This window comes from Phyllobates terribilis, unplaced genomic scaffold (assembly GCF_046119375.1).
Source record: "Phyllobates terribilis strain yellow unplaced genomic scaffold, ASM4611937v1 Scaffold_2__4_contigs__length_985480577, whole genome shotgun sequence".
Classification (NCBI taxonomy): domain Eukaryota; kingdom Metazoa; phylum Chordata; class Amphibia; order Anura; family Dendrobatidae; genus Phyllobates; species Phyllobates terribilis.
In genome coordinates this window covers 927940492-927960673 of record NW_027362762.1, presented here as the reverse complement: position 1 = coordinate 927960673, position 20182 = coordinate 927940492, and the positions used below count along the sequence as shown (strand labels likewise).

At 45.5% G+C, this 20182-nt stretch overlaps 1 protein-coding gene across 1 annotated transcript in view; it reads right to left on the bottom strand.

The window, feature by feature from the left end:
• Positions 1 to 13988, bottom strand: part of URB1 (URB1 ribosome biogenesis homolog) — a 108759-nt gene extending 94771 nt beyond the window's left edge. The window contains exons 1-5 of the mRNA XM_073668308.1: positions 13678 to 13988; positions 12484 to 12623; positions 10344 to 10495; positions 10113 to 10245; positions 1752 to 1848 (exon numbers count right to left, since the gene is read on the bottom strand). Coding sequence (XP_073524409.1) covers positions 1752 to 1848; positions 10113 to 10245; positions 10344 to 10495; positions 12484 to 12623; positions 13678 to 13816 — 661 coding nt within the window. The 5' untranslated portion in view covers positions 13817 to 13988. The remainder of the gene's footprint in view (positions 1 to 1751; positions 1849 to 10112; positions 10246 to 10343; positions 10496 to 12483; positions 12624 to 13677) is intronic.
• Positions 13989 to 20182: the final 6194 nt, after the last annotated feature.

The window sequence follows — 20182 nt, the reverse complement described above, 5'->3', positions numbered from 1 at the left end:
AATCAAACTTCTGTGAAATCAAACTGTCCATTAGGAAGCAACACTGATTGACAATCAATTTCACATGCTGTTGTGCAAATGGAATAGACAATAGATGGAAATTATTGGCAATTATCAAGACACCCTCAATAAAGAGTGGTTCTGCAGGCGGGGACCACAGACCACATCTCAGTACCAATGCTTTCTGGCTGATGTTTTGGTCACTTTTGAATGTTGGTTGTGCTTTCACACTCGTGGTAGCATGAGATGGACTCTACAACCCACAGAAGTTGCTCAGGTAGTGCAGCTCATCCAGGATGGCACATCAATGCGAGCTGTGGCAAGAAGGTTTGCTGTGTCTGTCAGCGTCGTGTCCAGAGGCTGGAGGCGCTACCAGGAGACAGGCCAGTACACCAGGAGATGTGGAGGGGGCAGTAGGAGGGCAACAACCCAGCAGCAGGACCGCTACCTCCGCCTTTGTTCAAGGAGGAACAGGAGGAGCACTGCCAGAGCCCTGCAAAATGACCTCCAGCAGGCCACAAATGTGCATGTGTCTGCACAAACGGTTAGAAACCGACTCCACGAGGGTGGTATGAGGGCCCGATGTCCACAGATGGGGGTTGTGCTTACAGTCCAACACCGTGCAGGATGCTTGGCATTTGCCACAGAACACCCGGATTGGCAAAGTCGCCACTGGCGCCCTGTGCTCTTCACAGATGAAAGCAGGTTCACACTGAGCACATGTGACAGAAGTGACAGAGTCTAGAGACGCGGTGGAGAACGATCTGCTGCCTGCAACATCCTTCAGCATGACCGGTTTGGCAGTGGGTCAGTAATGGTGTGGGGTGGCATTTCTTCGGAGGGCCGCGCAGCCCTCCATGTGCTCGCCAGAGGTAGCCTGACTGCCATTAGGTACCGAGATGAGATCCTCAGACCCCTTGTGAGACCATATGCTGGTGCGGTTGGCCCTGGGTTCCTCCTAATGCAGGACAATGCCAGACCTCATGTGGCTGGAGTGTGTCAGCAGGTCCTGCAAGATGAAGGCATTGAAGCTATGGACTGGCCCTCCCGTTCCCAAGGCCTGAATAAGATTGAGCACATCTGGGACATCATGTCTCGCTCCATCCACCAACGTCACGTTGCACCACAGACTGTCCAGGAGTTGGCGGATGCTTTAGTCCAGGTCTGGGAGGAGATCCCACAGGAGACCATCTGCAACCTCATCAGGAGCATGCCCAGGCGTTGTAGGGAGGTCATACAGGCACGTGGAGGCCACACACAATACTGAGACTCATTTTGACTTGTTTTAAGGACATTACATCAAAGTTGGATCAGCCTGTAGTGTGTTTTTCCACTTTAATTTTGGGGGTGACTCCAAATCCAGGCCTCCATTGGTTAATAAATTTGATTTCCATTGATGATTTTTGTGTGATTTTGTTGTCAGCACATTCAACTTTGTACAGAACAAAGTATTCAATGAGAATATTTCATTCATTCAGATCTAGGATGTGTTATTTCAGTGTTCCTTTTATTTTTTTGAGCAGTGTATATTGAAAGAAAATAGGCACAAATAATAAGATGTCGCCTCGGGAGCAGTCACACAACTTTATGTGTAGTGCACAGCATTAGCGGATAAGAAATGCATAAGTGCCATCTACAGACCACCGCTATGTACTGCACTAGATATTAGCGTATATTGTATCATGACACGACTATGCACAATACTATAATAACATTTATAATCAGCCCCAGACATTTCCAGAATTACAAACCTTTGAGCTCTAGAACCTGAACAATTGTGTTGTTGTCTCCAGAAATAAAGAAGGAAAGTGCAAACTGGATATAAGCCATTCGGACATCGGGTCTACCCTGCGATGAAAGGAACAAATAATATCATGAATATGGACGGTGGCTCCTTCCCTGATGCTGGCGGGAGCATCAGATTGGCTGCAGTAGTGATGTCCAATCTTAGCCAGAAGAAAGAGCTAGGACACGGTTTGTTTGTTTTTTTATGACTCAGAATCTGACCGCTGCAGCCAATCAGTGGCCGCTGAATTAAAAAGAAAGAAAAAAAAGTTTAAAAAAAATTGCAACTTTTGGCATTTTCAAGCCAGTTTGAAGCATTTCTGCCAAAATGGGTGGAGTCAGGGAGACGCCAGGATGGGGAGAGGCTATGCCCGCCCGTCAAATTCACTAAAAGTGCCGCCATTTCTTATGAAGTGAACACCACTAGTAAGATGCGCCTAAATTCATTCAGTGGTGTGCGTCACATCGTATGCCAGCGAGCCCTTCATTAAAACTGGCATGCGCCACCTCAGTCTTAATGACTTGGCCCCACATAAACATAAGAGGCCGATTCATCCATTGTGCACAACAGTCTTAATGAGTAAAATGCGTTGAATATACAGTTGTGCTCAAAAGTTTACATACCCCGGCAGAAATTTTCCTTTCTTGGCCTTGTTTCAGAGAATATGAATGATAACAAAAAAACTTTTTCTCCACTCATGGTTATGGGTTGGGTGAAGCCATTTATTGTCAAACTACTGTGTTTTCTCTTTTTAAATCTTAATGACAACCAAAAACATCCAAATGACCCTGATCAAACGTTCACATACCCTGGTGATTTTGGCCTGATAACATGCACAGAATTTGACACAAATGGGTTTGAATGGCCACTAAAGGTAACATCCTCACCTGTGACCTGTTTGCTTGTAATCAGTGTGTGTGCATAAAAGCTGAGTGAGTTTCTGGGATCCAGACAGACTCTTGCATCTTTCATCCAGCCACGAAAGTTTGTGGATTGTGAGTCATGGGGAAAGCAAAAGAATTGTCAACAGATCTATGGGAAAGGGTAGTTGAACTTTATAACACAGGAAAGTGATACAAAAAAAATATCCAAGGAATTGATAATGCCAGTCAGCAGCGCTCAAACTGTGATTAACAAATGGAAAATCAGGGGCTTTGTAAAAACCAAACCACGGTCAGGTAGACCAATACAAATTTCGGCCACAACTGCCAGGAAAATTGTTCGGGATGCAAAGAAAAACCCACAAATAACATCAGCTGAAATTCAGGACTCTCTGAAAACTAGCGGTGTGGCTGTTTCAAGATGCACAATAAGGAGGCACTGGAAGAAAAATGGGCAGCATGGTCGAGGCACCAGAAGAAAGCCATTACTGCGCAAATGCCACAATGTATCTCGCCTACAATACGCCAAACAGAGACAAGCCTCAAAACTTCTGGAACAAGGTAATTTGGAGTGATGAGACCAAAATTAAACATTTTGCCCACAACCATAAACGGTACATTTTGAGAGAGGTCAACAAGGCCCATGATGAAAGGAACACCATTCCTACAGTAAAGCACGGAGGTGGATCGCTGATGTTTTGGGGATGTGTGAGCTACAAAAGGCACAAGAAACTTGGTAAAAGTTGAAGGAAAGATGAATGCAGCACGTTATCAGCAAATACTGGAGGCAAATTTGCACTCATCAGCCCGGAAGCAGCACATGGGACGTACTTGGACGTTCCAACATGACAACGATCCAAAACACAAGGCCAAGTCGACCTGTCATTGGCTATAGCAGAACATCTGGAGTGGCCATCTCAGTCTCCGGACCTCAATATCATTGAGCCACTCTGGGGAGATCTCAAGCGCGCAGCTCATGCTAGACAGCCCAGGAATTTACAGGAACTGGAGGCTTTTTGCCAAGAAGAACGGGCAGCTTTACCATCTGAGAAAATAAAGAACGTCATCCACAACTACCACAAAAGACTTCAAGCTGTCATTGATGTTAGAGGGGGCAATACACGGTATTAAGAACTCGGGTATGTAAACTTTTGATCAGGGTCATTTGGATGTTTTTGGTTGTCATTAAAATTTAAAAAGAGAAAACACAGTAGTTTGACCATAAATGGCTTCACCCAACCAATAACCATAAGTGGAGAAAAAGTCATTCATATTCTCTGAAACAAGGCCAAGAAAGGAAAAATTCTGGCGGGCTATGTAAACTTTTGAGCACAACTGTATTAAGAGGGACGGGAACTGGTGTAGCATTTTTTGCAGTGCAAAACATTGTCATTTTTTAAAATTTGCACACAAAAAAAATTGAAAAGCTTCTCAAAGCTTTTATGCCAGTTTTCTTATGTAAAAGCATTGAGGTGAAATCTTTTCTCATTTTGGAGTGCCTTTTCTTGCTCCCTCCTAGATAACAGATGCAGATGTGTCAGATTCAGCAGGAGAGCCAGCTATAGGCATGAGTTACACAGACTCTACAGATGACAGTTAATTGGACAGTTTTTCATGAAGATTATGCAGAAAGATGTAAGATTTTATATTTAGGTAGCAAATAAACAAATGCAAAGGTGTCCATAGTCTTTACCAATAACATTTTAATTACCTTAAAGGGAAACCTGCCAACTGGTACATACTGTCCGTGGATCGGGCAGCATATATCACACACTGGCTGTATGATTTCAACCATATAGGTTTAATTCTGAAACGCTGTGGTGTTTCAAAGTGGAACCTTCTTTAGAAGCTGCCGGGGAAGCTAGTCGGAAAGGCAGGTCCTAAGCGGCTTCTCCCCACCCGCTGCCAATGACTCACAGATCTCTTCCTGCCGACGTGTAAGGAAAGACCTGTCGCTGACACCAAGTAGAGTGAAGCCGATGGAAACCCGCCTGTCAAACTAGTCTCCTATGTGACTCAGTACCTGGCGACATTTTAAATTTGAAACGCGTTTCAAAGTCAAATCTATTGGCTGAGATTATACAGTCAGTGCCTGATAAATGCTGCCCGGGGATTGGACAGCCCATATCAGTTTCCCTATCAAGGAGATGTCCCAACCTGGACATTTGTCAATCCTACAAAGGACAAGTGATAAATGACCTAACGGATGGGGATCACGCCAATCACTAGAGCAGTCTTACTCCACTCAACGGAAAGCAATTGACTCTTTCGATCAGCTCCATGGAAACTGGGTGGAGTGGTCGAGACACATACTCAACCACGGTTCCATTCCCACTCCCTCTCGCTGGCAATGGTGGGGTTCCAGAGATCAGACATTTTCCACCTGCCCTGCAAGTTGATTGATAAATAGATTTTCAACTTTCAGAAAAGTGATCTCTAAATTATCAGATACTTGTAAAAAAAATAAATAGAGGTACTACTCACCTTCTGTGATCCAGCGCCGGCTGCCCACCGCTGCTTCCATCTCTGTGTGTATTGTTTGCCCACATCAGGGCTGTAGCCAATCTCTGAGCTTGGCGGCTCAGGTCGTCCACATTGGCAAAGCAGTTGAGCTCAGCAATTGGCAGCAGAAGAGATGGGAGCAGCGACAGGGGAGACAACAATATTAAAATATATATACAACCCCTGGCAAAAATTATGGAATCACCGGGCTCGGAGGATGTTCATTCAGTTGCTTAATGTTGTTGAAAAAAAGCAGATCACAGACATGGCACAAAACTAAAGTCATTTCAAATGGCAACTTTATGGCTTTAAGAAACACTAAAAGAAATCAAGATTAAAAATGTGGTACTCAGTATGGGTAAATTTTTTTTCAGACCAAGCAGAGGGAAAAAATGATGGAATCACTCAATTCAGAGGAAAAAATTATGGAATCACCCTGTAAATTTTCAATTCCAAAACTGCATCAAATTAGATCCGCTCGTTAGTCTGCATCTAAAAAGGAGTAATCAAACCTTGGAGAGCTGTTGCACCAAGAGGACTGACATGAATCATGGCTCCAACACGAGAGATGTCAATTGAAACAAAGTAGAGGATTATCAAACTCTTAAAAGAAGGTAAATCATCACACAATGTTGCAAATAGATGTTGGTTGTTCACAGTAAGCTGTGTCTAAAATCTGGACCAAATACAAACAACATGGGAAGGTTGTTAAAGGCAAACATGCTGGTAGACCAAGGAAGACATCAAAGCGTCAAGACCGGAAACTGAAAGCAATATGTCTCCAAAACAGGAAATGCACAACAAAACAAATGAGGAACAAATGGGAGGAAACTGGAGTCAATGTCTGTGACCGACCTGTAAGAAACCGCCTAAAGGAAATGGGATTTACATACAGAAAAGCTAAACATAAGCCATCATTAACACCTAAACAGAAAAAAACAAGGTTACAATGGGCTAAGGAAAAGCAATCGTGGACTGTGGATGACTGGATGAAAGTCATATTCAGTGATGAATCGCGACTCTGCATTGGTCAAGGTGATGATGCTGGAACTTTTGTTTGGTGCCGTTCCAATGAGATTTATAAAGATGACGGCATGAAGAGAACATGCAAATTTCCACAGTCATTGATGATATGGGGCTGCATGTCAGGTAAAGGCACTGGGGAGAAGGCTGTTATTGCATCTTCAATAAATGCCCAAGTTTACATTGATATTTTGGACAGTTTTCTTATCCCATCAATTGAAAGGATGTTTGGGGATGATGACATCATTTTTCAAGATGATAATTCATCCTGCCACAGAGCAAAAACTGTGAAAACATTCCTAGAAAGAAAACACATAAGGTCAATGTCATGGCCTGCAAATAGTCTGGATCTCAATCCAATTGAAAATCTTTGGTTAAGTTGAAGAAAATGGTCCATGACAAGGCTCCAACCTGCAAAGCTGATCTGGCAACAGTAGTCTGAGAAAGTTGGAGCCAGATTGATGAAGAGTACTGTTTGTCACTCATTAAGTCCATGACTCAGAGACTGCAAGCTGTTATTAAACCCAGAGGTGGTACAACAAAATACTAGTGATGTATTGGAGTGTTCTTTTATGTGTTTGTTTTTCATGATTCCATAATTTTTTCCTCTCAGAATTGAGTGATTCCATAATTTTTTCCCTCTGCTTGGTCTGAAAAAAAATTACCCTTACTAAGTACCACATTTTTAATCTAGATTTCTTTTAGTGTTTCTTAAAGCCCTAAAGTTGAAATTTGAAATGACTTTAGTTTTGTGCCATGTCTGTGATCTGCTTTTTTTCAACAACATTAAACACCTGAATGAACATCCTCCGAGCCCGGTGATTCCATAATTTTTGCCAGGGGTTGTATATACAGTGCCTACAAGTAGTATTCAACCCCCTGCAGATTTAGCTGGTTTGATAAGATACAAATAAGTTAGAGCCTTCAAACTGCAAACGAGAGTAGGTTTTATGAACAGAAGCATAAATCTTACAAACCAAAAAGTTATGTTGCTCAGTTGAATTTTATTAAATTTTAAACATAAAAGTGTGGGTCAATTATTATACAACCCCTATGTTTAATATTTTGTGGAATAACCCTTGTTTGCAATTACAGCTAATAATCGTCTTTTATAAGACCTGATCAGGCCGGCACAGGTCTGTGGAGTTATCTTGGCCCACTCCTCCATGCAGATCTTCTCCAAGTTATCTAGGTTCTTTGGGTGTCTCATGTGGACTTTATTCTTGAGCTCCTTCCACAAGTTTTCAATTGGTTTAAGGTCAGGAGACTGACTAGGCCACTCCAACACCTTGACTTTTTCCCTCTTGAACCAGGCCTTGGTTTTCTTGGCTGTGTGCTTTGGGTCGTTGTCTTGTTGGAAGATGAAATTACGACCCATCTTAAGATCCTTGATGGAGGAGTGGAGGTTCTTGGCCAAAATCTCCAGGTAGGCCGTGCTATCCATCTTCCCATGGATGCGGACCAGATGGCCAGGCCCCTTGGCTGAGAAACAGCCCCACAGCATGATGCTGCCACCACCATGCTTGACTGTAGGGATGGTATTCTTGGGGTCGTATGCAGTGCCATCCAGTCTCCAAACGTCACGTGTGTGGTTGGCACCAAAGATCTAGATCTTGGTCTCATCAGACCATAGAACCTTGAACCAGTCTGTCTCAGAGTCCTCCAAGTGATCATGAGCAAACTGTAGACGAGCCTTGACATGACGCTTTGAAAGTAAAGGTACCTTACGGGCTCGTCTGGAACGGAGACCATTGCGGTGGAGTACGTTACTTATGGTATTGACTGAAACCAATGTCCCCACTGCCATGAGATCTTCCCGGAGCTCCTTCCTTGTTGTCCTTGGGTTAGCCTTGACTCGGCACGGGAGGACACTTTCAAAGGCTGTCCAGGCCGTGGAAGGCTAACAGTAGTTCCATAAGCCTTCCACTTACGGATGATGCTCCCAACAGTGGAGACAGGTAGGCCCAACTCCTTGGAAAGGGTTTTGTACCCCTTGCCAGCCTTGTGACCCTCCACGATCTTGTCTCTGATGGCCTTGGAATGCTCCTTTGTCTTTCCCATGTTGACCATGTCTGAGTGCTGTTCACAAGTTTGGGGAGGGTCTTAAATAGTCAGAAAAGGCTGGCAAAAGAGATCTTTAATCCACACATGTGAAGCTCATTATTCTTGGTGCCTGAACTACTTCTTAATACTTTAGGGGGACCAAACAGAATTCTTGTGGTTTGAGGGGTTGAATAATAAATGACACTCTGAATTAACTTTTTACGTTTTAAAAAAAACAAAACAAAAACAAAATTTGCTGCCGTGCATTTCCCACTTCCAGGCTAATCTACAGTACAAATGTCACAATGCCAAGTTAATTCCGCATGTGTCAACCAGCTAAATCTGCAGGGGGTTGAATACTACTTGTAGGCACTGTATGTTTTAATATTGTTCTCTCCCCTGTCGCTGCTCCCATCTCTTCTGCTGCCAATTGCTGAGCTCTGCCATTTGAAATGACTTTAGTTTTGTGCCATGTCTGTGATCTGCTTTTTTTCAACAACATTAAACAACTGAATGAACATCCTCCGAGCCCGGTGATTCCATAAATTTTGTTAGTGACCCCTTTAAAACACCACTTAGGGAACACATGTCAAACTCTGGCCGCAGGGTGATTATATCTGGCCTAAGATGCCGGCACCGAACCCCCATTATACTGTACGGAGGACTATGTGGGGCCCATTGTACCGCACGGAGGACTATGTGGGGCCCATTGTACCGCACGGAGGACTATGTGGGGCCCATTGTACCGCACGGAGGACTATGTGGGGCCCATTGTACCGCACGGAGGACTATGTGGGGCCCATTGTACCGCACGGAGGACTATGTGGGGCCCATTGTACCGCACGGAGGACTATGTGGGGCCCATTATTTTGTACAGAGGACTATGTGGGGCCCATTATACTGTACGGAGGACTATGTGGGGCTCATTATTCTGTACGAAGGACTATGTGGGGCCCATTATTCTGTACGAAGGACTATGTGGGGCTCATTATTCTGTACGAAGGACCATGTGGGGCCCATTATTCTGTACGAAGGACCATGTGGGGCCCATTATTCTGTACGGAGGACTATGTGGGGCTCATTATTCTGTACGAAGGACTATGTGGGGCTCATTATTCTGTACGGAGGACTATGTGGGGCCCATTATTCTGTACGGAGGACTATGTGGGGCCCATTATTCTGTACGGAGGACTATGTGGGGCCCATTATTCTGTACGGAGGACTATGTGGGGCCCATTATTCTGTACGGAGGACTATGTGGGGCCCATTATACTGTACGGAGGACTATGTGGGGCCCATTATACTGTACGGAGGACTATGTGGGGCCCATTATACTGTACGGAGGACTATGTGGGGCCCATTATACTGTACGGAGGACTATGTGGGGCCCATTATACTGTACGGAGGACTATGTGGGGCCCATTATACTGTACGGAGGACTATGTGGGGCCCATTATACTGTACGGAGGACTATGTGGGGCCCATTATACTGTGTGGAGGGCTGTTAATACATATCAAGGTTGGTCCGAGACTTTGTCCAAGTTTTTTATTTTGGCCCTCTCTGTATTTGAGTTTGACATCCCTGACTTAAGGGAACTTACTGCATGCAGTTTGATTGAACCCAAGAGTACATCCCAGATTTGCGGAGAACATTAAAATCAGATCTGTACAGCATGGAGGAGTCAGGTCCCCTAGAGGGAGGCAGCTTTTTGGTGTAATTCTTCACTCCGGCTAATAAAGGGGGCTGATCAGCAGGGACCTTTTCTCTGGTCATCCACATAATAGTAAGCACAGACCGGAAGATGAGGTAATCCAGTACATCAATGGTTACCGGAGTTTATCCAAGTATTACAATACTCCGCACCGGGGCCTCTTACCTGTTTATCTCTCTTTTTTAACAGTCCAGGTAAAAACTTGTTAGTAAAATCGAAATGGCTGAAGACGTCCCTCGCGCAGTCCGGACCTTGCGTGACCATTGCGGACAGTAAATTGAGGCCGAGTCGCGACATCCTGTGCAAGTCATTGAAGAAAGGGACAAGATTGTTACCTTCTTTGATCACAATGAGAATAAAATTACATCTCAGTCAATAGCGGAGGAGCCATGTTACCTGTGGGTCGAGGAGTAGACGGACGAATAGATCAATTTCATGTGTGAATTCAACAAGTTCTTCACTATGTTGACCCCAGCAGCGCCGAGATGTGTCAGGTCTCCTGCCGTCCGCAGCAAGATAGCTTCCAGGACTTGGAAAATTATCATCATCTAAAAAATAAGGGGAAAATTCTGAACAACATTATCCCCAGTTCACAGAAATATAAGGAGCATTAAGGAAACATGAAGGAAATACATATATTTTTATATGTAACAGCGGTCGCATTTACAAGTACAACATAGACAAACCTTAAAGAGGTTGTCCACAAGTCCTTCTTAAATATATTCCCCAACCTAAAATGAAAAGCTGTCGATGTCAGGTCTCCCGAAACTGGCACGACATTGATATACAGTCACACTTCATTAGGAAGAACCACGAACTGCAGCCGATTAGCGGCTGTGATCGGCTGCAGGGCTCACGTTGCATAATGTCACGAGAGCCTCGGGAGACCCGGCGCCAACATCACTGCCACGTCGCAGGAGGTGAGTATATGTCATTTTTATTTTACACTGGGGAATATAGTATTTAGAAAAAGGTTGTTTGAGTTGTGGACATCCCCTTTAAAAAGGTTATTCCAGCTGGAATAAGTTATCACTTATCCACCGATCTTCTAGAATAAACAGTGAACAAATACATCCAGAGCCCAAATCTTAAGCAATACTGCCCCTCTTTAATCCCTATAATGTAGCCACTGAAATAAATGCCGCAGGGCCGAAGCTTCCGCGACACTCCCGCAGCGCCGACGCTTCCGCGGCGATCCCGCAGGGCAGACGCTTCCGCGGCGATCCCGCAGGGCAGACGCTTCCGCGGCGATCCCGCAGGGCAGACGCTTCCGCGGCGATCCCGCAGGGCAGACGCTTCCGCGGCGATCCCGCAGGGCAGACGCTTCCGCGGCGATCCCGCAGGGCAGACGCTTCCGCGACGATCCCGCAGGGCAGACGCTTCCGCGACGATCCCGCAGGGCAGACGCTTCCGCGACAATCCCGCAGGGCAGACGCTTCCGCGACAATCCCGCAGGGCAGACGCTTCCGCGACAATCCCGCAGGGCAGACGCTTCCGCGACAATCCCGCAGGGCAGACGCTTCCGCGACAATCCCGCAGGGCAGACGCTTCCGCGACAATCCCGCAGGGCAGACGCTTCCGCGACAATCCCGCAGGGCAGACGCTTCCGCGACAATCCCGCAGGGCAGACGCTTCCGCGACAATCCCGCAGGGCAGACGCTTCCGCGACAATCCCGCAGGGCAGACGCTTCCGCGACAATCCCGCAGGGCAGACGCTTCCGCGACAATCCCGCAGGGCAGACGCTTCCGCGACAATCCCGCAGGGCAGACGCTTCCGCGACAATCCCGCAGGGCAGACGCTTCCGCGACAATCCCGCAGGGCAGACGCTTCCGCGACAATCCCGCAGGGCAGACGCTTCCGCGACAATCCCGCAGGGCAGACGCTTCCGCGACAATCCCGCAGGGCAGACGCTTCCGCGACAATCCCGCAGGGCAGACGCTTCCGCGACAATCCCGCAGGGCAGACGCTTCCGCGACAATCCCGCAGGGCAGACGCTTCCGCGACAATCCCGCAGGGCAGACGCTTCCGCGACAATCCCGCAGGGCAGACGCTTCCGCGACAATCCCGCAGGGCAGACGCTTCCGCGACAATCCCGCAGGGCAGACGCTTCCGCGACAATCCCGCAGGGCAGACGCTTCCGCGACAATCCCGCAGGGCAGACGCTTCCGCGACAATCCCGCAGGGCAGACGCTTCCGCGACAATCCCGCAGGGCAGACGCTTCCGCGACAATCCCGCAGGGCAGACGCTTCCGCGACAATCCCGCAGGGCAGACGCTACTGCCGGAACTGGCAATCATGTGATCGCTGGGTCCCAGCCAGCATAGCAGACCCAGATCAGCTCTGCTAGTGACGTCTGGCACAGCAGGATCCTATGGATGCTCCAGTTACAGTGGGAAGAAATAAACAAGAAAAGAAAAAAAATGTTCTCCAGAGATGTTTTATGATCTCTTGGGGGACAAATTAGGTACAAAAATAAAGTAAAATGCAGGTTCCCTTGAAGCCGGGACACTAAGGTTTTGAACATCGATCACTCACTTCACTCTCTGGACGTTTCTCCCCATCCAAAAGTTTCAGGATTTCAATGCACTCTACAGATATCTTTATATAACCCTCCACCACGTCGTACAGCGCAGGATTCGGCAATATCCTTGATAATTCGAGAAATTGCTGCAAACCTTGAAAAGACAACAGAATAATGAGAAACAACTACAAACACACAAAGGTTACAGATCAAGTCACTCTTCACTTCAGCAATAAGTAACCAATATAAGATCTGTGGGGTCGGACACCCGGCGCCCCTACAATCAGCTGATCGTAGTTCCAGTATTGGATGGATCTACACAGTGTACAGAGCCAGAACAGCACAGCGCCATACAATGTGTAGTGGCCGTTCTCAGTACTGAAGCTCAGCTCCTATTGAAATGAATGGGATCTGAGCTGCAGTAGCCGACAACGACCACTGCACAATGTGCGGCGCTGTGTATTTCTGGTTCTGTATACTGTGTAGTGGTCGTTTTCAGTACGGCAGCTTAGCTCCTATTAAAGTGAATGTGATCTGGGCTGCAGTACCTGACAACGGCAAATACACGGTGTATGGCGCTGTGCTGTTCTGGCTCTGTACACTATGTAGTGGTCATTCTTGATACTGCAGCTCAGCTCCTATTGAAGTGAATATGATCTGCGCTGCAGTACCTGACAACGACCACTGCACTGTGTACGGCACTGTGCTGTTCTGGCTCTGTACACAGTGTAGTGGCCGTTCTCGGTACTGCAGCTCAGCTCCTGTTGAAGTGAATGGGATCTGAGCTGCAGTACCTGACAACCCCCACTGCACAGTATACGGCGCTGTGTTTCTTGCTCTGCATACTGTGCACATCCTGCAGATGCAGGACTACAAACAGCTGCTTATGGGGGATCCAGGTGTCGGACCCCCATGATCTATTAGATTGGCCTCAGACAGCGATGACCAAACACCCCAGGAGAGGAAACGTGCACTACCATAGCTACTAGGGTGTCACCCAGCTTTCCCATAGCCCTGAAAGGAAACCCCTTTAGATAAGTAGCTATAAGGGTGAGGATGGTCCCAGTACAGTGAGTGCTGCAGGAAGCAGATGGAGGAGCTGTAATGGCAGCCCTATTGGTGGTCCCCAGGACAGAAGCCTAGGAGCATTGCCATGTCCCCCCCATCCCAGGCACTGGCGGCTCGCCCTGTGTGCAGACATCTCCCACCTCTCAGTGCAGTCTGCGGGTCCTTTAATAAGGACTTGAAGACGGTCCCTGTGAATTCCGCCTCCGGTGATTTGGCTTTCTTGGCCTCGGGCCCCGGGGGCTCCTCGGCGGCCCCCGAACTCTTCCTCTTCTTCCCCATGATCCGCAGCCTGCACTGTCCCTGCTGTCACCTGCAGCAGCAAAACACGTGGGAACAGCAGACAGGAACCAGTCCGCGCGCAACACGCTCCCCCCGGAAACAAGAACCATTGTGAATAGGTTCCGGAGGCAACAGCCTTCCGGGTACTAGAGATAACACATAATGTCTGGACTGTAGCTGATAGCGGCAGTAGATAGGTAATCAACCTGACACAATGCTAGAATTCGGGAGGAGTCTGTTCTGTAAAAGCCACAAAATACTGGACACAAGACGCCTCTGCAGACGGAGAAATACGACCTGCGGTACCAGTTGTTACCACGGGGTGGCAGTGGTTCCCTCTCAGTAGCTGCCCTGTTCTGTGCCAGCAGTGATCTCTACAGCGCCCATACATGATGGCCGCCATGAAAGACAATCTCTGCACATGAAGCTGCCAGAGGGCTGGGAGGTTTTGTTTATGTGAGGAGTAAAATAACACCCATCCCTAAAAAAACATACTGTACTTAGTTATCAATAAAGCATAAAAGCCCTCCCACCACGACAAGGTGTACCCATCGGGACAGTCCTAGCTGGTCTAGTATTAAAACCTTCCCATGTATCAGCCCATCTCAATGTAGATAAGGGCAGGACAGGGGCCCGACTGCTCAGACACCTGCCCATGGGAAGCTCTATAGACGAAATGCCCAGCTCAGAACAGAGTCCAAAAAAACTCCAGCCATAACTTTATGGCTATGTTCACACACGTTGGGTTTTGCTGCGTATTTTGCTGCCGATTTTTATGCAAATTTTCAGCTGCGTTTTGCAGTACCAGCAAAGTCTATGAGAAACCAGAATTCTCTGTTCACACATCTTGGTTTTTTGCTGTGTATTTTGTGCCTTGGTTGTTTTTTTTAGAAAATAGAGCATGTCACTTCTTTCAGCGTTTTTTTTACCCATAGGAAGTAATGGGTGGTGAAAAAAAAGCAGGTAAATTTTTTTAACGTTTTTTCACCTTTTTTGATGGCAAAATAAAATGGGGTCCTTTTTTTTCACAGAACTTTATGTACATGCCTAAATAGAGACAGAAGGACAGTGAAAAAAAACGCAGCAAAAAATGCAGCAAAACCTGGGTTTTTGACGCAGCTGATTTCCTGCCAGAGATCAGGTTTTCTGCAGATTTCTGATGTTAAAAAAAAAACACATGTGTGAACATAGCCTTATAGCCATAACTTTATTACTTTTCTGTGGACATAGCTATATGAGGGTTGTTTTTTTACAGGACGAGTTGTAGTATTGAATGACACCGTTCATTTTATCATATAATGTACTGAAAAACAGAGGAAAAGAAGTCCAAGTGGGGTGAAATGGTGGGAAAAAAAATAATTTTCAATTTTCACCAGTATTTTTGGGGTTTCATTTTTACAGTGTTCAATGCATGGTAAAAAAAACGACCTGGAAACATGATTCTTCAGGTCTTTAGGGTTGAGGCAATACCAAACATGTATAGTTTAAAGGGAACCAGTCAGCAGGATTTAGCTAAGTAAACTACAGGCAGTGTCATGTTGGGGCTGCTGCACTGATTAATATGATACCTGAGGTGAAGAAATCCGTCTTGTGGTCCTTGTGTAATCACTGCCTGTTCTTTACTAGCAAAATCCTGCTGACTGGTTCCCTTTAATGTAGATTTTGTCTTGGAAAATTGTGAAATTTGTAAGAAAAAAAATAGCTTGTATTGCCATTTCCTGAGATTAATAACACTTTTATCTTTCTGTTGATGGAGCTTCATCAGGGTTTTTTTTCTACCTAGTGAACTATAGTTTTTATTGGTACAATTTATTGGCGCATACAATGTTTTGATAGTTTTTTATTGTATTTTTCAGGGAGAGAGCTGTTACTACAAACAGAAATTCTGGTTCTTCTATTTTTGTTTTTCATAGCGTTTACCAAATGGGTTAATTATTTTTATATTATGATAAACCAGTCATTTATTAATATGGCAATAAGAAATGTGCTTTTTTATTATTCTTTATTTTTGGATTGGGATATTGGGGGTTACTTAAACATATATGGTTTTTTTTTGTAATTTTCTATATTTTTTAATCCCTCTGGCGGACTTGAATCTGTTGAATTGCCATTGTGCCCTAATGTACACCCATGCATTTTTCAACCACTATCAGATATTGACATCAGCATCTAAATGGTTAAATATCAGCAATCACTGCTAATTTTGGTTGCATCTGTTAGGGCTCATGCAGACGACCGTATAAATCAGACGAGCGCTATCCATGGTTTTTACGTTTCTTCTGTTATTCTATGGGTATAAGTATTTGATACAATAGAAAAACAGAACTTAATATTTGGTACAGAAACCTTTGTTTACAATTACAGAGGTCAGACGTTTCCTGTAGTTCTTGACCAGGTTTGCTCACACTGCAGCAGGGATTTTGGCCCCCTCCTTCATACAGATCTTCTCAAGATCTTTCAGGTTTCGGGGCTGTCTCTGGGCAACATTGAGTTTCAGCTCCATCCAAAGATTTTCTATTGGGTTCTGGTCTGGAGACTGGCTAGGCCACTCCAGGACCTTGAAATGCTCTTTACGGAGCCACTCCTTAGTTGCCCTGGCTGTGTGTTTCGGGTCATTGTCATGTTGGAAGACCGAGCCACGACCCATCTTCAATGCTCTTACTGAGGGAAGGAGGTTGTTGGCCAAAATCTTGTGATACATGACCCCAATCATCCTTCCTTCAATACGGTGCAGTCATCCTGTCCCCTTTGCAGAAAATCACCCCCAAAGTATAATGCTTCCCCCACCATGCTTCACGGTTGGGACAGTGTTCTTGAGGTTGTACTCATCCTTCTTCTTCCTCCAAACACGGTGAATGGAGTTGATACCAAAAAGTTATATTTTGGTATCCTCTCACCACCTGACCTTCCCCCATGCCTCCTCTGCAACATCCAGATGGTCAATGCAAACTTCAAATGGGCCTGGACATGTGCTTGTGTAAGCAGGGGGACCTTACGTGCCCTGCAGGATTTTAATCCATGACAGCATAGTGTGTTACTAACAGTAATGTTTGAGACTGTAGTCTCAGCTCTCTTCAGGTCATTGACCAGGTCCTCCCGTGTAGTTCTGGGCTGATTCCTGACCTTTCTCAGAATCATCCTTACCCCACGAGGAGAGATCTTGCATGGAGCCTCAGACTGAAATGGGGCATATTATGGATGTAGCGCGGCGCTGGGCAGTAGCCGCAGGCGAGGCACTCGTCTTCTCCTGTAACGCCCCGGCGCGCTACATGAAAGAATGGGTCCTGGCTCGGTGCTGATGTTGGTGCTGTGAGGGCCTTGACCGGTGGTGTTGGCTGGTCAGCACCATAGTCTTCAAAGTTTAATAAAGGAGACTCCCGTTCTAAAACACAGTCTTTACTGAACGGTAACTGAGTAAGGGTTATGTACAAAGGGTAGCGGGTATAAAGTGTTATGGACGTTTCTTTCACAGTGTAAAGCATTTTCACACACATCGTTTCCTTTCACTGTAGCCTACTTCAGGTCGGTGAAGCACACTGTTTCACCATACTGCGTCACAGCCTAGCTTGTCGCCACAGTCCTGATCAGCAAGTCTCTCTAACTGCTCAGCGGTTCTGCGTCCTATTTCTTCCAATACTGGCGCCCTGGATCTACCGCTCGAGACCCCCACTAGTCCCACAAACTCAGTCCTGTTTCCTTCGGTGTTCACCAAGTTCAGGGCTTCTCTAAACAGGTTGTCCTATCCAAGAACCCCTTTAAGGTAGAAGGCCAGTTACTTCAAGGACATGCTACCCCTTGTCCCTTATTTTCCTTTGCTGTAGTTCACCCTAAACTGCAGCACTGCTCACAGACACTTCCTACGTGAACGTCAACTTGTACCTATCTGCCTAACTACAGGAAGTGGTCTCTTTCCCTAACACTAAGCCCCTCCCGCTATGGGCTTGTCCTGAACATTAACACTATCCTTACCTCACTTCTCTAACTACAGTCACTATCCTATCCTACTTATCTTATGTCCTAAGTCCTAAGCTATGTCTTATCCTTCACTTATCCTATACTGTACTCTGTGCGTACATACTCTAAAGAGCATAGTTCTCTCTGGAGAAATCTGCACATTTGGATCTAGGGGACCAACAAAGGGATGTTTTCCGTGCGGCTGCTGTCTGGCTTGCACCAATGTCTCTCGCAGCACTGAGTTCTGAAATGCCTCTGGAAGCCGCCACTATAAAATTAATGAGTTTATTTCATGTGGGACTTCAAATGTGATATACTACGCAACTTGTGGATGTGGTAAAATATATATATGATTGACGTTGAGAGAATTGCGGGTAGGGACCAGAGAGCATGTGAGGGACATTGGTGCGGCAAGGACAGCGGCCGACATCACTCCACGCCATTTTAGACAATACCATGGGAGTAATCCCAAAACATTCATGGTCCGAGGCATTGATGTAATTCATGGTGGTATACGAGGTGGTAACATTAAGAAATTGTTGGTCAGAGGGAGGTTAAATGGATTGTGGAACTCGGGACCATGACCCCAAATGGTCTCAATGAGGCATTAAGTTTCTCTCCGTTTCTATAATAAATCTGACCTTTGGTATTTTTAATTATTTTATGGTTTATTTTTTAATTAATGTGGTCCTTGTCTTTCTTTTGAATATCTTTCTTTTCATATCTTCAACATCTATATGCACATGAAAAATACTATCATCACTCAAGTCATGAATCTACATCATTATGTCTAAGGATGGAAGGTATTTAAGTAAGCATGGAAGGTGCTACAGGACTACCCCCCGAGGAAGCTGTAATACACCACGCGAAAGGCGCATTGGGGATTTCCTATGCTGGGCGCTTTGATTTCTATTCATGGGTAAGAGTGCAATACTATAATTATAATTAATAATGAACCGGAGTTTTCTGAAGTTCTTATTTATGCATACCCCATGACCATCCTGTTATGGTTACTAGGCCGTTTACATATTAATGAAATGTTATGTATATATAATTTCTCATTTGAGACTGGCACTGTTTGCACTTTAGCCCTATTACTATTTATATCAGTGATTATCTTTGTGTTAACAAGTTGGCCAGCTTGGTTGTCTAAGTCGTCCTTTTTTATTATGTCATTTGTCTTATATGTTTAATAAAGTGTGTTGTTACTTTTTTTGCCAAAAAACTCCGATCTTTGTCCATTTTTTCATCTATACTCTAAAGAGCATAGTTCTCTCTGGAGAAATCGGCACATTAATTTATTACACAGATAGTTCATTGATTTCATTGTGCACCATGTAATTCTTTATTTCTCCTGTAGTGGCGCTGCAGAGAAATTGATCACTTGCTGGTTGATTCCTTCTCTGACTACAGCTGATCGCTGGGGTTCCAGCAGCAGGATGACCAGGGTTGAGCTTATTTTAAGAAGAGACTTTCTAACAACCTGTTATGCTCACCTAGTGAGGTGGATCCTCTAAATCTCAGGTCTGGGTGGGCACACGGACCCCAGGTGTTGATGCAGCAAGCAGGAAAGCATGTTGGAAGCAAGGACTCACACACTCAGGAATCTCTGGAACAGCGGGACAGATGACCTGCAACTTGGCAGGGTAGGAAGCAAGTGAAAGCACAGAAGGTGGAGCACATCAAACATAGAGGTCCAGAGTCTCAGTCCCAATACTCAGGTGTGTGTCTTAATGGGCCTTAAATAGGTCTAGGGAGATGATGTCATTGTTCCACACCAGGCAACTTGCAAAACCCGATGTGGAGCACAACAGAGGGCAGCGGACCTAGGGGAAGGAAGCGGAGCCCAGGATATCCAGAACAGGTGTGCAACACAACCAAAGAAGGTTTGACCAAAGCACAGAACCCTTCTAAAGGGGGCTTGTCACTTGCCATAAATATGTAATTTATTTACCTATTCTAATACTGTGGTTTCCTGAATATGACGTTGTTTATTTTTTTGTCCCTGCTCCTATCCCTGTGGGGGCTGTATCTCAGGAATGGAGAGGAACAAAAGAAAAACAATGCCGGATTCAGGAAAACAGCGGCATTTACACCAGGTAAAAAAAAATCCATATTAATGGCAAGTGACAGGTCCTCTTTAAGTATTGAAGTTCATACTAAGTGAATTCCGATGATAAAAACACTACAAATCCTCCCTGCACTGTCTATGATCTTCGCGGGAGTGGGCAGCCATAGTTATTAATACAATTCTGAGCATTCTTTAGAAGATTGATGTCTCCTATTCCAGATTTCTAATGAACATCATTTCAAAAGAGGGAAATATATGGCTTTTGTGATGCCGGTATCAAAGGAATCAAATCATGAGGATGGAATGTGTGATAGACGGGCTTATATTACCAGCGGCCGGTT